Genomic DNA, 14,280 nt, shown 5'->3' with positions numbered 1-14,280 from the left:
TGTTTGGAGCAATCACAAGAGCTGTCGGGGACCAGGATGATAAAGGGTTACAGTGTCCACCAGCGAGCAGGGCTGATGATCTGATGAAGCCCTTTGTATACATACTAAGCTCTGTGCTTACGCCGGCAGCTGTCCCCTTATCCTCCGTTTCCTCTCATCCTTATTTGGTGGGCATGCTGTGCTTACAGATCAGTCACAATGTAGAATAAGACCAGATTACACTGACCATAATTACTAATAAAATACACATTCACACATTTCGTTTTCTATTTAGTAACTACTACATTTATAGCACCAACATATTCCAGAGCGCTGTACAGGGATTATGCTGCCATGGTCTAGGCCAGTTATGCACAACCTACTGCCTCCCAGCTGTTGCAGAACTACAATCCCTATCATGCCCGCATGATGGGAATTGTAGTTCTGCAACAGCCGCGGAGGTGTCGCTTGTGCACTAGTAGCCTAGACACATCCAGTTTTATTGCTTTCAAAAAATCTATTATACTGTCCGGCAACTAAATGCAGTGATCCCTCAACATACAATGTTCCTTTTTGGACCAACGTAACTTGAGACTTGAATCAACATACAATGCTACAGACAGGTCCAGATCTACGGAACATGTAAAAAAAATATTGTAGATCTTTAGTATTGTAACCCTAGAGAGAACACTGATCGAGCACACATCCATCCCTTATTATTGATTTTATTAAAATGCAAGAAAAATGAAATATATTCCTTTTTTTTTTCTTGCATAAAACCCATAAAACCATACAAACTGGAGATACTTATTGTGACCGAGGTTCTGATGTCGCCCAGCACTGTGGGTGCAGCGTTTCCTCTTTGTGTCCTGTGTAACATGACGCTAATGGTATTCAGAGCTTTCTTGGACGCTACAGAGTAATTTATAAAATTGTAATTGCACGTGTAGCGTCGGGGCTGGAGAGTGACAGCTGGAGGAAAACTAGCTTAGGAGGAGGAAACCCACTCATTTACAGGACTCCAGAATCCCACGTGTACAGGATGCACATTGCTGTTAGTTCTATGTTAAAAAAAAAAAAAGAAAAAAAAAAAAAGAATATTTCTCCTTTCTAGGTTGCGGCTGGAAAAACAACTAAATGAGATACATACGTGCACTCCGAATAGCCAGTTTATTACATCGCACTGTCTAGTATCACCTCCATAAGCAAGAGCTGTTGACAGCTGATATAAGGGCTTTATAAATGCATGTTGCTTTTACCAGTTTTAACATTTTTCCACTGCTCGTTCTTCCAGTTTTTGTACAGTTTTACCCACTAGACCTGGGATGGGGAACCTTCGGCCCTCCAGCTGTTGCCAAACTACAATTTCCATCATGCCTGGGCAGCCGAAGCTAAAGCTTCGGCTGCCCAGACATGATGGGAATTGTAGTTTGGCAACAGCTGGAGGGCCGAAGGTTTCCCATCTTTGCACTAGACACTCTTGCACAGCAGTAGGACTTGAGCTGGCTCTGTTATAGCCTTTCATTCATGCTATGGGATGATGAAGCGTGCCTTCACACGTTTCTTGGAGCCCCAGCTTTGCAGGTGGCTGCAGTTTTCTTCATCAGGCACTGCCTGTTCGTCAAAACAATTCTTGACATCCGCCAACTCCTTTCATTGATTAGGTCTTGTTTTTATGGGAAAGAATAGATGGGGTTATATATGATTAGAGTTAGAGAAGCTGAACCCAGAGCTAAGCCCTTTAATACTGCCCCTCAAGATCATCACAAATCTTGCGGTAGTCTATGAATGAATTGGGTTATTGACATTGCTCTGGGTTCTCCAAACTGCTCCCACCAGAGAAGCGGCATCTGTCTGTCAATTTTAGTGATACATGTTAATGAACACTTTGCCAGAACAGGAGCCACTCTTTGCAGAGAATAGACGTCCATGCACCTTACCCGTCACTTATTTCTTTCTCTATTGCAGAACAAGTGTTGTGTATATTCATTGTATATATCCCTTTTAATTTTAGGTTCCTTATTGGAAGAGAAAAACCAGGAACCCAGAGTGAGGTGGCACGGCTGATCAGCGAGACTCTGGAGCAGGAGAGATGTCAGCAGCAGATGTATGACCAGCAGTACTCGGAGGGCAGCACCGGCCAGGTAGCCCACTAGTTCTCGTTACTTTTTCTTCTAGAAATTTTGTCGAGAATCCCGTTGCATTTAGTTAAGTCTTCACTCCTTTGTCTGTAATCTTGTGCATGTTTTAGGGGACATGTGTAGGACATCTGTTTGTAAGTTTACAGGCTTAGAGTGTTTTGGCTCTTTTTCTTAACAGGAAGAAGATTTTGATGAGGAGGATGATGATGACGAGGATCATCTAGAGTCACATCTACATGGAAACTCTGTTGAAGTGTTTGAGTTGCCAGAAAGTGACGATATAAGTTTTCCTTCAGATATGGATGCTTCTCAGCTGGCGCTGAAGTTTAAAGAGGTAGATTGTGGCCAATATGACCAAGTCTTTGAATATACTGGTTTTGTACATCAGATATGTCCTTGATCATATGAGAGGTGGCAACATTCTTGTTATTGGGACTTGACTTTTTCTTAAAGTGCCCCTGTTACAAAAAAAAAAAAATTGTCCTAAAAAAAATCCAACGTTTTGAATGGTCAGGTCTTAGTGTTCAGACCCACATAGATCAGTAGATAGAGCCAGGACAGGCACCCACCAGGGCACTCTTCCCAGCTAGTCTTGCTGTGGTCAAAGACAGTCTCCATAGACTTACAATGGAGCCTGTCTCCTGCACCGACTGGGGGAGAGAAGTGCTTAGCAGAGTGCCTCTCGCGGCTTTATCTACCACCCATTTTTTTTTTTTTAGCCCGTTCCAAGTGGTTATCCAGAAAAATGTGTCCGCTTTCACAGTAGCTGTGCTCTTTCTAATCTTGGAGAACCCTTTTAAAATCTTTACTACATGATAAGTTATGTAAGGATTTTTTTTTTATGGACAAATATATGTTCCAACTTGAAAGATGTAAATATGGTGTTCATTGCTGATCTTTGGGTTTAGCTATTAGAAAAATGTTGTATTACATAAAGTCCATTAATATCAATAGTTGCTACAGTGTTCCTGAAGGAGAGGACCTCTTGAGTCCTTGAGTGCACCACCTCATTAAAGACTTTTTTTTTTTTTTTTTTTAATTTTCTGAATATGTTACATGCACATTTTTCTGCAAAGTAGTCACAGCTTTAACCCTTTGCACTACTGTCCTGCATTGGACATAGTTTTGATTCGTAGACTCCATTCACTTACCTTGTACTGTAATTACTGATTATTCGTGTAGATTCTGTATCGGGGGAAAAAAAAAAAAAAAACCTTTGTACCAAATACGCCACATCTGTAGGTGACCTTTATACTGGGGTTTAATGCTTAGGGACACTCGATCTAGTTGAATGTTTTTCCAACCTAGATTTCCATGTTGTTGACTTTTCCTTTCATTGATTCCTATCTATTTGGTGTGGTAGTAAGGAAAGATTATGTTCCTTCTTTTCTTAGCTCCAGCTGAAGCATGCCGTCACCACTGCCGAAGTCAATCAGCTGAAAGACAGGGTAAGCCCACGGAGCGAGGTGTCTCTGCTTAAAGCGTGCATTAACGCAGACTTCACACATTTGCTTCAATCTTCTTGTCACTATTGTGCTTTTAAGATATCTGTTTTATTGGGAGGTGTGAGGTGGCGTGTAACCATTGCCAGCTGCTCATTTCTGCTTTACTCTTCTGTGTCTGTCTCGTGGTGACAGCCCGATGATGGCACGGCTTGTATATTATGCTACAGAGCGGGCTGGGCATGCTGAGACAGTTTAACAGCTGGACATATGCAGATAGTTATGTGTTTGACACTTTCTTGCCTCCCAGTCTCTGTTGTCCGTTATACTGCTCGTTCCTTTACTGTCTGTATGACAGGTCTCCTATGCCACCCACTCCTTTCCAATAACACAGTGAGTGACAGCTTTTCTTGTATGAGTTGTATACAGCTAGAGCTGTCAATTGCCATGTATTTCCAAACTCATTGTCTCCCCTCTGTATCCTATACTACATTGAGATAGAGGAGCAGAGCCACTTAAAGGGAAACCATCAACACTCCTGACCTGTCTGTTTTAGTATATATTTGTATTCCCTATGAAATAACAACTCTGGAACATCCTTTTTTTATAGCTCTGTGATGTGTCGTTCTTCTGTTATTGTTTCTATACATATGACTCAATAACCAACTGGGTGTTACCAGCTGGAAGGTGTGTCCCTACACAGTCTGGCACATTGGCTCTGATTGGATAGTGTCACAGTGTAGGGACACGCCCCCAGTTGGTAAAACCCAGTTGACTAAAGTCATACATTTCTAGTAAGAATAAACAGAGGATCGGTACATGACAGAACTATAGGAATATGATGCAGAATTGGTATTTTATGGCCGTTCTATGTATTTGCTAAAACAGATATGAGCAGAGCGGTGACAGGTTCTCTGTAGAATTTTGCTCTAAGCTTGTAGCATACAATCGTCTCTTAAAACGTAATTTTTTATTATTAGATCAAAGCTGCGGAAAATGAGAAAATGGATTGGGAAACCAACAGACTCAAGTATCAACAATCTGTGGAGGAGAACAAGGAAAAGATTAAGAAGTTGGAGACCTACTGGCTGGAGGCTCAGGCCCTGTGCAAGACGGTCAATGAACACCTGAAAGAAACTCAGGAACAGTACGATACGCTGGAGAAGAAATACACCAAGGCCAAAAAGTTACTGAAGGATTTTCAGTTGAAGTAGGTTGTGTACCTCCTGTACCACACTTTGCTTACAGACGAGAGGTGCTAATTCTGTAGTTTTGTAGTGATCTGTAGTTTTTTTGCTTTGTATTCCCTCACTGTAAGCCATCTGCATTATATCACTAATCTCAGCAGAGCTGAGCCCAACTCAAGCATGCTAAAGTCCGATCGTTAAGCATTCTATTACCAGTGGCTGAAGTTGGATGCAGCCGTAGGGAGTACATGGCTATATCCATTTTTCCTGGACTCCTTAGGGCGGCATCCCATAGCCACCAGTATTCAAATGCTGAATGATTGGACTCAAGCATACTTGACTTGCGCTCACCTCTACTCTCTGCCTCAGCATAGTTTAGGGGGTTTGGAGGTGAAAGTCTTATTAAGCCTATGTTATAACTTGGTGGAGGAGCGGGTCAAGATGGTTCAAAAATTCAGCAGTACTTTTGGCTGATGGAGCAAGGAGTCCTGCTGTATTAATACAACCAGTACCTGCAGCTAGTTGGTGCTGGCGCAGCTACTAACACAAACGTATTAGTATGCCACAGGGTGGAAAAACCGTTTTGCCATCTTAAATTGGTGCTATTTCACTAGCATGAACTAATAGTTTGATTGGAAATAGGACAACCTTTGGGAGGCCTGCTGATCCTGAGATTGAAGGGGATGCAATGCTGGTTTATAACTATGCCCCGTTTTAATGAATGGGACCAACTACAGTCCTGGGTGACTTTAGAAGGGGATGCATCTCTAAACCAGAGCTGTGTCCTTATTATTATTGTCAGGATTCAGGACACCCAGAAGCTGGAACACTACTGATCAAAATGTGATGGTATATGCCCAGTGATAAGCTATAACTTTACAAGACTGGAATATCCCTGTAGACTCTTACTGTTGAGAATGGAGCAGTAGTTACATAACTGCTTGCTGGGGAACGTGGGGATAGTGGGCTAGAAAAAAAAACAGGGCAGCGGTAGATCCGGAGAGCTGAGGTTTTGTTTTATTTATTTGTATCTTATTTCTAGGGAAATAGAATTTGAGAAGAAAGAACTGGAACACAAAGAGCTTCTAAAAGAGAAAGACAGACAACATACTGAACAATTGAACCTTCTACATGCAAGGGTAAATATAAAACCAGTTTGTTGCCTGTTGGGCCTGGACTTGTCATGATATGGGTGCTAAAGTGCCCTCCATATAACGCTCATGTTCATCGGGTTTAAAGGGCTTATCCAGGATTAGAGAAGTCACAGCTACTTTCTTGAAAAACAGCACCATAATTCCATAATAATCTATTCGGTCTCCTTCCCCCAGTTCGGAGCTGCTGCTTCCTACTGAAGACACAGAAAGCTTTGCATGAGCTTTTCTCTCTGTCTCCCCCCACCTCCCTTCTCCCTTGTGAGACAGCTGATGTAAACCATTGCAGATAAAGCTTGCCAGAGTCTTGTTTACTTCAGCCGTCTCAGAAGGGATGGGGGAGGAGGGGAAGACAGAGAGAAAAGCTCATACAGTTTTCTGTGTGTTCAGCAGAAAGCAGCAGCTCAGAACTGGGAGAAGGAGACTGAATACATAAATATGGAAGCAACTGTTAGTCTCACAATGGGAAGCAGCATATGAAAAGTTATGTTTTAGTTAAATATGTCTGAGCTGCAAAACCCACACCCAAACTTTTGACAAGAGCGCTGCGGTTTCTGGAAGAAGGTGGCCATTATTTTTCTAAGCCTAGACAACACCTTTTAAAGTTTTTATCCATCTCATGATGTATCTGCATACATTGAGTGACTTAAATCAGTCACCTGACCTATTTTCTACCCTGTGCATTTTTATTTTGGGTGATGTATGAGTAACTTTTTCTGATGCTTTGTGTCTTTGAGCTGCAAGTGGAGGAAGTTCTCGGCGTGTGTTAGAGGAGATAATGAATAATGTAACCTCCTTCATAGTTTGCTTCTAAAATTTCAGTTTGCCATCTTTAGAAATGTGACTGAGATTTAGAAATTGGCCAAGTACAGCAGTTGTGTAGGCGGCAATGTTAAACTTAAACCTCTCCACGAAGATGATGATACTTACAAAATCTATCTGAAAACACTTAAATCATTGCTGGCAGGCCTAAAATAGATATAATTGCATACGCCTCTTATCTAATGGATTATATATTAAAATAGTGTCTGCAGGAAGGTTCAGAGGATGTCCTTGTAAGCACAAGTCATTGCATCGCTACACACACACACACACACACACACACACACATGCACATATGCATATATATATATATAATGTATGTGTGTGTGCGTGTGTGTGTGTATATATATATATATATATATATATATATATATATATATATATATATATATATATATATATATATATATATAGTATATTATGTATATACACAGTATGAGTCGCATTTCTAAGTTCTAGATAAAATAACTTCTCATATTTTTAGATTACAGATCTCGAGAACAAACTTGGTGAATATGAAGAAAAACTTCAGGGGATCCCAAACAGCAAACATGAGACTGCGGAATCCATGCAGCACGTTGCGGCATCTGCTCCCATCGAACACGGATCAGAAGGATCAGCCCTCCTAGAATGTTCTGTATCTGGTAATTGTAAAAATATTACATTTCCAACAGTGAAAAATTACGGAAGTATTGCCATCTGGACATGTATGGCATATCTAATAGCAGCAAGTCCGACCTCTTGCACCTAACACCTATGTCTAGAGAGAGGTTCCCCTATGGCCTGCTTGTAGCCAGTAAAACGCAGCCAAATAGGTTGTTGTATGCGGTTTTAGGGCGTGGTATAAACAATGTATCACAGCATGCTATGCCATCTCTGTAGGGCTGCAATCACACGACCCCCAAGCAAAGATGACAGGAATGCATGGGGGGTTATATCTGTGCCGCGATCCGCACTAGGACATTTCCTATCTTTTTGTTTTTTTTTTGCTGTGGGGGTTGCAGCACGGATCATGTGAATGGCTGAATTCACTTTAATGGTACCTAAAATTGTCCGTGGTGGTGGGTCAATTTTATGGGACATGTAAATGCAGCCTAACTCTGGAGGTACATTAAAGTGTATCTTGCAGTGGTACACTGCCTGCACATCTCCTTTAACATTAGAGGGAGTTAAAGTGTCACTGTCGTGAAATTTTTAATTTTTTTTTTTTCTTTCAGAAATCAATAGTCCAGGCGATTTTAAGAAACTTTGTTAGTGGGTTTATCAGCCGAAAAATGCATTTTTATCATGAAAAAGCAGTTTGAAGCTCTCCCCCTGTCTTAATTGTTCTCCTATGGAGAGAGCTAAATAAAAGACCAAAACAGGACAACAAAGAGTTAATCTACAAATACCTCACCCTCTATCTCCTGTGACAGTCACCAGTGACCTCTCTGAGCTCTGATTACAGCTGTCACCCAGCTCCTTGCCTGTAATCCTCTGTTATCTGCTTTCTGCTGTCGGTTAACTCCCTCCTCCCCCCTCCCCTCTCTATAGAACAGACAGGGTTGTGTCTGATGCAACAAGTCACAATTTCCTGATTTTTTTTTTTTTTTTGCAGTGAATGGAAAAGAGGAGGGAGGGGGGGACCTGGGAAAAGGCTTTTTGAATACAGATAATGGCATATTTGGCTAATAAACCCAATTACAAAGTTTCTTAAAATCGCCTGGACTATTGATATCTGCAAAAAAAAAAAGAAATATGACAATGGCTCTTTAAGCAAACTGCAGTAAACGGCCACCTTGGCTGTTTTGGCTTCAGTGATCACAGTGTATACTGCTATAGGGCAGCAGTGAGAAACAGGTTTGGCGGTCTAGTGTCTAACATGAATGGCTAAGTTGTGTTCACACCTGGTCAGCACAAAGCACTTCTAGCTGGATGATGAGCAAAATTTTTTTTTTTTTTTAATAGATATCGTCCACATCTTAAAGATGCCATGAAGCAGAAGGTTTTGTCTGTAGACAGATATTCTCATTTAGAGCAGCATAATGTAGCAATTTAACATTCTGTTGAGTCTGATTAACATCATGGAGGAGAAAATTACTTGTGTAGACTCGGCTGACGTTCTGACAACGTGTGATTGACACTTAGATTTTGATGCGTGTGTGGGAGAGATCCAGCGTTTGGACACCAGCGCACACAGAGCCAAAGCACAGCTCGCTCTTAAAGTGAAACGAAACCGACCGTCGAGGAACAAATTAAAGGAGCCAACTGTGAGGGAACAAAAACCATGTCCAGAGGTAAGACCATAAAAACGATATGTAATATTAGTTTTCGGTTTGGATCATTGGAGACGTTCCATCTGTTGGTTAACCTTGGCTGTATATTATATACTGGTATATACCTTTTTAGCTGTATATGTGTGTGGGTTTATATAATTTTATTTATTTATTGGCCAGGCTGGGATGAGTAAAGCGGATGTACTCACCTGCACAATCCCCTGGTACTGCCATACGAATAATGCCAGACTGCTCGGTGCTCACCACCTATTGGATTTCATCCTGACACAAGGAAGTGCCCACTCATCCAGTCACTGAGTAGAGATGGATGCCACTGCGGCCAGTGATTGGCTGAGCGAGCACTTCCTTGTAAACACATGGTGAGCAGCGGACAAACATTTTGAATCATATTGGCAATGGGACTGGTTTACCGCTATTTTTAACACTCCATCTAAACAACTCACAGGAAGATGAAACAGAGGAAAGCCTACAATCCGAAACTGCGAGCCCTTGTGAGAAAACAGACGATTCGGAGGACCAGCTTGGCTCCCAAGACGAAGATCAAAGGACTGAAAAGTCTCGAGAAAGTTTAGGTAGTCTCCTGGAGTCAAACCCCTCCATTTCCACTTCCTCCTCCCCGGCCCACAGGACTAACACTGACACCATTCTAACCTCCAGTCAGTCTCCCACTGGGGAAGGGCTAGCTCAGAGCTCCTCAGGAGGATACGTTAGGAATACCAAGCTGAGAGAATCTAAAGGCAAAGGAAAAGTCGCCAAAGGTAAGCTTGGGCACTAGATAAACTGTATATGTGCATAAGACCCAAGAGCCAATGGTAATTATATAATCTGGGGGGGGGATGTAATCTTAAATTAATATTGTATCAGTAAAATCATGAGTAGGTAGAGATACTGTGACTTTTATTGGTTGAAATGCCCAGGGATATAGCATGGTGATGGGTGCCCTCTGTTCTGGTATGATTAGGTGCATAAAATGCATACTCTGGCAATCCCCCCCCCCCCCTTTTCAACTCAACAGGTGTCAAAGTTATATAAATTTGGAATTTACTTCCATTTGAAAATTTTACGTCCTCCAGTACTTATGAGCTGCTTTATGTCCTATAGGATGTGGTGTATGCCAGTCTAACACAGTGCTCTCTGCTGCCACCTCTGTCCATGACAGGAATTGTACAGAGCAGGAGAGGTTTCCTGGGGATTTGCTACTGCTCTGGACAGTTCCTGTCACAGACCGAGATGGCAGCAGAGAGCATTCTTCCCAGCAGTCAGGCTGGAAAGAATACAGCACCTCCTGCAGGACATACAGCAGCTGCTAAGTACTGGAAGACTTGACCTTTTTACATAGAGAAATATATAGATTTGTAATTTACTTCTGACACCAGTTGATTTGACCTTACCCAAGGTGCTGACAGTATACTCTAGATGGTATTACATCAATTAGCAGGCTGCCTATGTCTATTCTGTCGGTGGAAGCGATGCTGTACAATATACATTTTCCATATGTAATTAAGAGTTCAAGAGGAGTCGTGGTGAGGCCACACTACTCCTCCCTCCCTCCTCCATGAATATTCTGAACTGCCCGGCCTTCTGCATTATCATCTTTGTCTGTCTGCGCATGTGCGGCTGATGTCAATGATGGCAAACGCAGGAGGCGGAATGCCTGTGACATAAGCGGTGGAGGCCAGAACAGGAAGATGCCGCGATCTTGCAGGAAGCCGAGTAGTTCAGAATATTTATGGAGGAGGAAGGAGTGGTGAGGCGTGCCCGAGTGTCATGAGCGCCTCGCCACGACTGATCTTACTCCTACAGTTGGAAAATCGATATCGTACAGAACCCCCTCCACCGACAGTATACATAGTAAATAAGGTTGAAAGAAGACAAGAGTCCATCAGGTTCAACCTAGGAAAATCCTACTGTGTTGATCCAGGAAGGCGAAAAACCCCTATGGGGCAGAAGACAAACGCCCCACCACAGGGAGAAACTCCCCCCCCCCCCCCCCCCCCCTCCCCCGACTGCAATGGCAACCAGAACAATCCCCGGATCAACGTATCACCAGAAATCTAATGCCCATAACTTGTAATATTATATTTTTCAAGAAAATCATCCAGGCCTCCCTTGAACTTATTTAATGAATCAGCCATGACAACATCATGTGGCAGAGAGTTCCACAGTCTTACCGCTCGTACAGTAAAGAACCCGCGTCGATGCTGATGATGAAATCTTCTTTCCTCTAGACGTAGAGGATGCCCCCTTGTCATTGTTACAGACCTAGGAGTAAAAAGACCACTACAAAGATCTCTGTACTGTCCATTCATATATTTGTACATTGTGATCAGATCGCCCCTAAGACGTCTTTTTTCTAGCGTAAATAACCCCAAGCGTGATAACCTGTCCTGGCACTGTAACCCACCCATTCCCTTAATGACCTTTGTTGCCCTCCTCTGCACCCGCTCTAGTTCAGCTGTGTCCTTCTTATATACCGGTGCCCAAAACTGTACACAGTATTCCATGTGTGGTCTGACCAGTGATTTATAAAGAGGCAAAACTATGTTCACATCTTTAGCATCTATACCTCTTTTGATGCACCCCATTATTTTATTAGCCTTGGCAGCTGCTGCCTGGCACTGATCACTAAAGTTGAGTTTACTGTCCACCAATACCCCCAGGTCCTTTTCGGAAGTAGTTTTACTCAGTGTTTTATTATTTAGCACATAACTGTACTTATTATTTCTATGGCCCAAATGCATAACCTTACATTTATCCACATTAAACTTCATTTGCCATTTCTCCGCCCAAGCCTCTAGGTTCTCCAAATCCCTCTGTAATATGATATTATCCTCCTCTGTACTGATTACTTTACCCAGTTTAGTATCATCTCCAAAAATGGAGATTCTACTCTGTAGCCCCTCTACAAGATCATTAATAAAAATATTAAAAAGAAGTGGACCCAACACTGACCCCTGTGGTACCCCACTAGTAACTAAAACCCAATCTGAATATGTTCCATCAATAACCACCCTCTGTTTTCTATCACACAACCAGTTACTTACCCATTTGCATACGTTTTCCCCGAGTCCCAGTATCCTCATTTTGTAGACCAACCTTTCATGCGGCACAGTATCAAATGCCTTTGAAAAGTCCAGATACACAACATCCACAGCCTCCCCCAGGTCCAGTCTATAACTTACCTCTTCATAGAAGCCGATCAGATTAGTCTGACAGGACCGATCCCTCATAAATCCATGCTGGTGCTGCGTCATAAGATTATTTTCATTAAGATACTCCAGTATAGCATCTCTTACAATCCCCTCAAATACTTTACCTACTATAGATGTTAGACTTACAGGCCTGTAGTTTCCAGGATCACTCCTTGACCCCTTCTTGAATATTGGTACCACATTAGCTATGCGCCAGTCCTGTGGAAGAATCCCTGTCGTAATAGAATCTTTAAATAATAGGAATAACGGTCTGTCCAACACAGTATTTAATTCTTGCAAAACTCTAGGATGGATACCTTCTGGGCCCGGTGACTTATGGATTTTAATGTTTTTAAGGCGTTTCCCCACTTCTTGTTGTGTTAGGCAGGTGAGATTTATGGGAGGATTAACATTATCCCTAGTCATGTCGTCTGTTATGGGATTCTCCTCTGTGAATACAGTAGAGAAGAATGTATTTAGTAGATTGGCCTTTTCCTCTTCCCCCTCCACCATTACACCCAGATTATTTTTGAGGGGACCAACATTTTCGGTTTTAAGTCTTTTGTTATTTATATAGGTGAAGAACATTTTGGGATTTGTTTTACTTTCTGTGGCTATCCTTCTTTCTGTTGCTATTTTTGCTTCTTTTATTTGCGTTTTACACATTCTATTCTTCTGTCTATAGTTGCTCAATGCTTCCCCACTACCTTCTTGTTTTAGTAGTCTGAATGCTTGTTTCTTATCATTTATTGCACCCCTTACAGCTGAAGTTAACCACATTGGATTTCTCTTATTTCTACTACGTTTATTCCCATATGGTATGTGTCGTTCACACGATTTACCCAGGATGCTCTTAAATATGTCCCATTTCTGTTGTGTACTTTTATTTCTGAAGGCATTGTCCCAGTCTATGTTCCCAAGGTCCTCTCTTAGTTTTTGGAAATTAGCCTTCCTGAAATTTAATGTTTTTGTAGCCCCTCTGCTAATCATTTTATTGAAGGATAATTGAAAACTTACTATGTTATGGTCACTATTACCTAGGTGACCCCCCACCTCTATTTTTGATATTCTGTCGGGCCTATTGGTTAAGATCAGGTCCAGAAGGGCCCCCCCTCTTGTTGGTTCCTCTACTAGTTGGGAAAGGTAATTATCTTTTACTATTTCCAAAAACACGCTTCCCTTCCTGGAGCTGCAGGTTTCTGCTTTCCAGTTGATATTTGGGTAGTTAAAGTCCCCCATAATAATGACTTCCCCTGCTTCGCTGCCACATCTATTTGTCTTATAAGAAGATTTTCTGATTCTTCCACTATACTTGGAGGTTTATAACTCACTCCTATAAGAATTTTATTATTCTTTGTCCCTCCCCTTATTTCTACCCAAAGAGACTCCACATTATCATCACATATATCCTCCCGCAGAATAGGCTTAAGGCAGGATTTAACATATAGACAGACCCCTCCCCCTTTCTTAATTTTACGGTCATTTCTGAATAGACTATAACCCTGGATATTAACGGCCCAGTCATAGGTCTCGTCCAGCCATGTCTCGCTTATCCCCACTATATCATATTTCTCTTCAACCATTATGAGTTCTAATTCCTCAGCTTTATTAGTGAGGCTTCGAGCATTAGTATACATACATTTAATATATTTGTCCATATTCCCTTTCCTTTTATCACTAGTGACTATTCTAACCCCTCCCGCCGCTCCACCCCCAGTTCCATAATCTAGGCCCAGCTCTCCATCTACTCTGTCTTTACTTACTATATTGTAGTTGCCCTCCCCCCCGGTCCCTAGTTTAAACACTCCTCCAACCTCTTAGCCATCTTCTCCCCCAGCACGGCTGCACCCTCCCCATTGAGATGCAGCCCGTCCCTACCGTAGAGCCTGTAACCGACCGAGAAGTCGGCCCAGTTCTCCATGAACCCAAACCCCTCTATCCTACACCAGCTCTTGAGCCACTTATTTACCTCCCTAATCTCCCGCTGTCTCTCAGGTGTGGCTCGTGGTACAGGTAATATTTCGGAAAAAATCACCTTGGAGGTCCTAGTTTTAAGCTTCCTGCCTAAGTCCCTGAAATCATTTTTAAGGA

At 42.2% G+C, this 14,280-nt stretch overlaps 1 protein-coding gene across 3 annotated transcripts in view; it reads left to right on the top strand.

The window, feature by feature from the left end:
• The window catches only part of LOC138800844 (neurabin-1-like), a 71,018-nt gene that overhangs the window by 36,530 nt on the left and 20,208 nt on the right, over positions 1-14,280 (top strand). For 2 of the 3 annotated variants that reach the window (XM_069982929.1, XM_069982930.1), the window contains exons 6-13: positions 1,994-2,123; positions 2,299-2,454; positions 3,515-3,568; positions 4,543-4,772; positions 5,792-5,888; positions 7,207-7,366; positions 8,850-8,998; positions 9,444-9,756. In XM_069982929.1, coding sequence (XP_069839030.1) covers positions 1,994-2,123; positions 2,299-2,454; positions 3,515-3,568; positions 4,543-4,772; positions 5,792-5,888; positions 7,207-7,366; positions 8,850-8,998; positions 9,444-9,756 — 1,289 coding nt within the window. The remainder of the gene's footprint in view (positions 1-1,993; positions 2,124-2,298; positions 2,455-3,514; positions 3,569-4,542; positions 4,773-5,791; positions 5,889-7,206; positions 7,367-8,849; positions 8,999-9,443; positions 9,757-14,280) is intronic. The other variant, XM_069982931.1, reaches the window with a different exon arrangement.

Source organism: Dendropsophus ebraccatus, chromosome 9, assembly GCF_027789765.1.
Source record: "Dendropsophus ebraccatus isolate aDenEbr1 chromosome 9, aDenEbr1.pat, whole genome shotgun sequence".
Classification (NCBI taxonomy): domain Eukaryota; kingdom Metazoa; phylum Chordata; class Amphibia; order Anura; family Hylidae; genus Dendropsophus; species Dendropsophus ebraccatus.
This window is presented reverse-complemented; position numbering and strand designations above follow the sequence as displayed.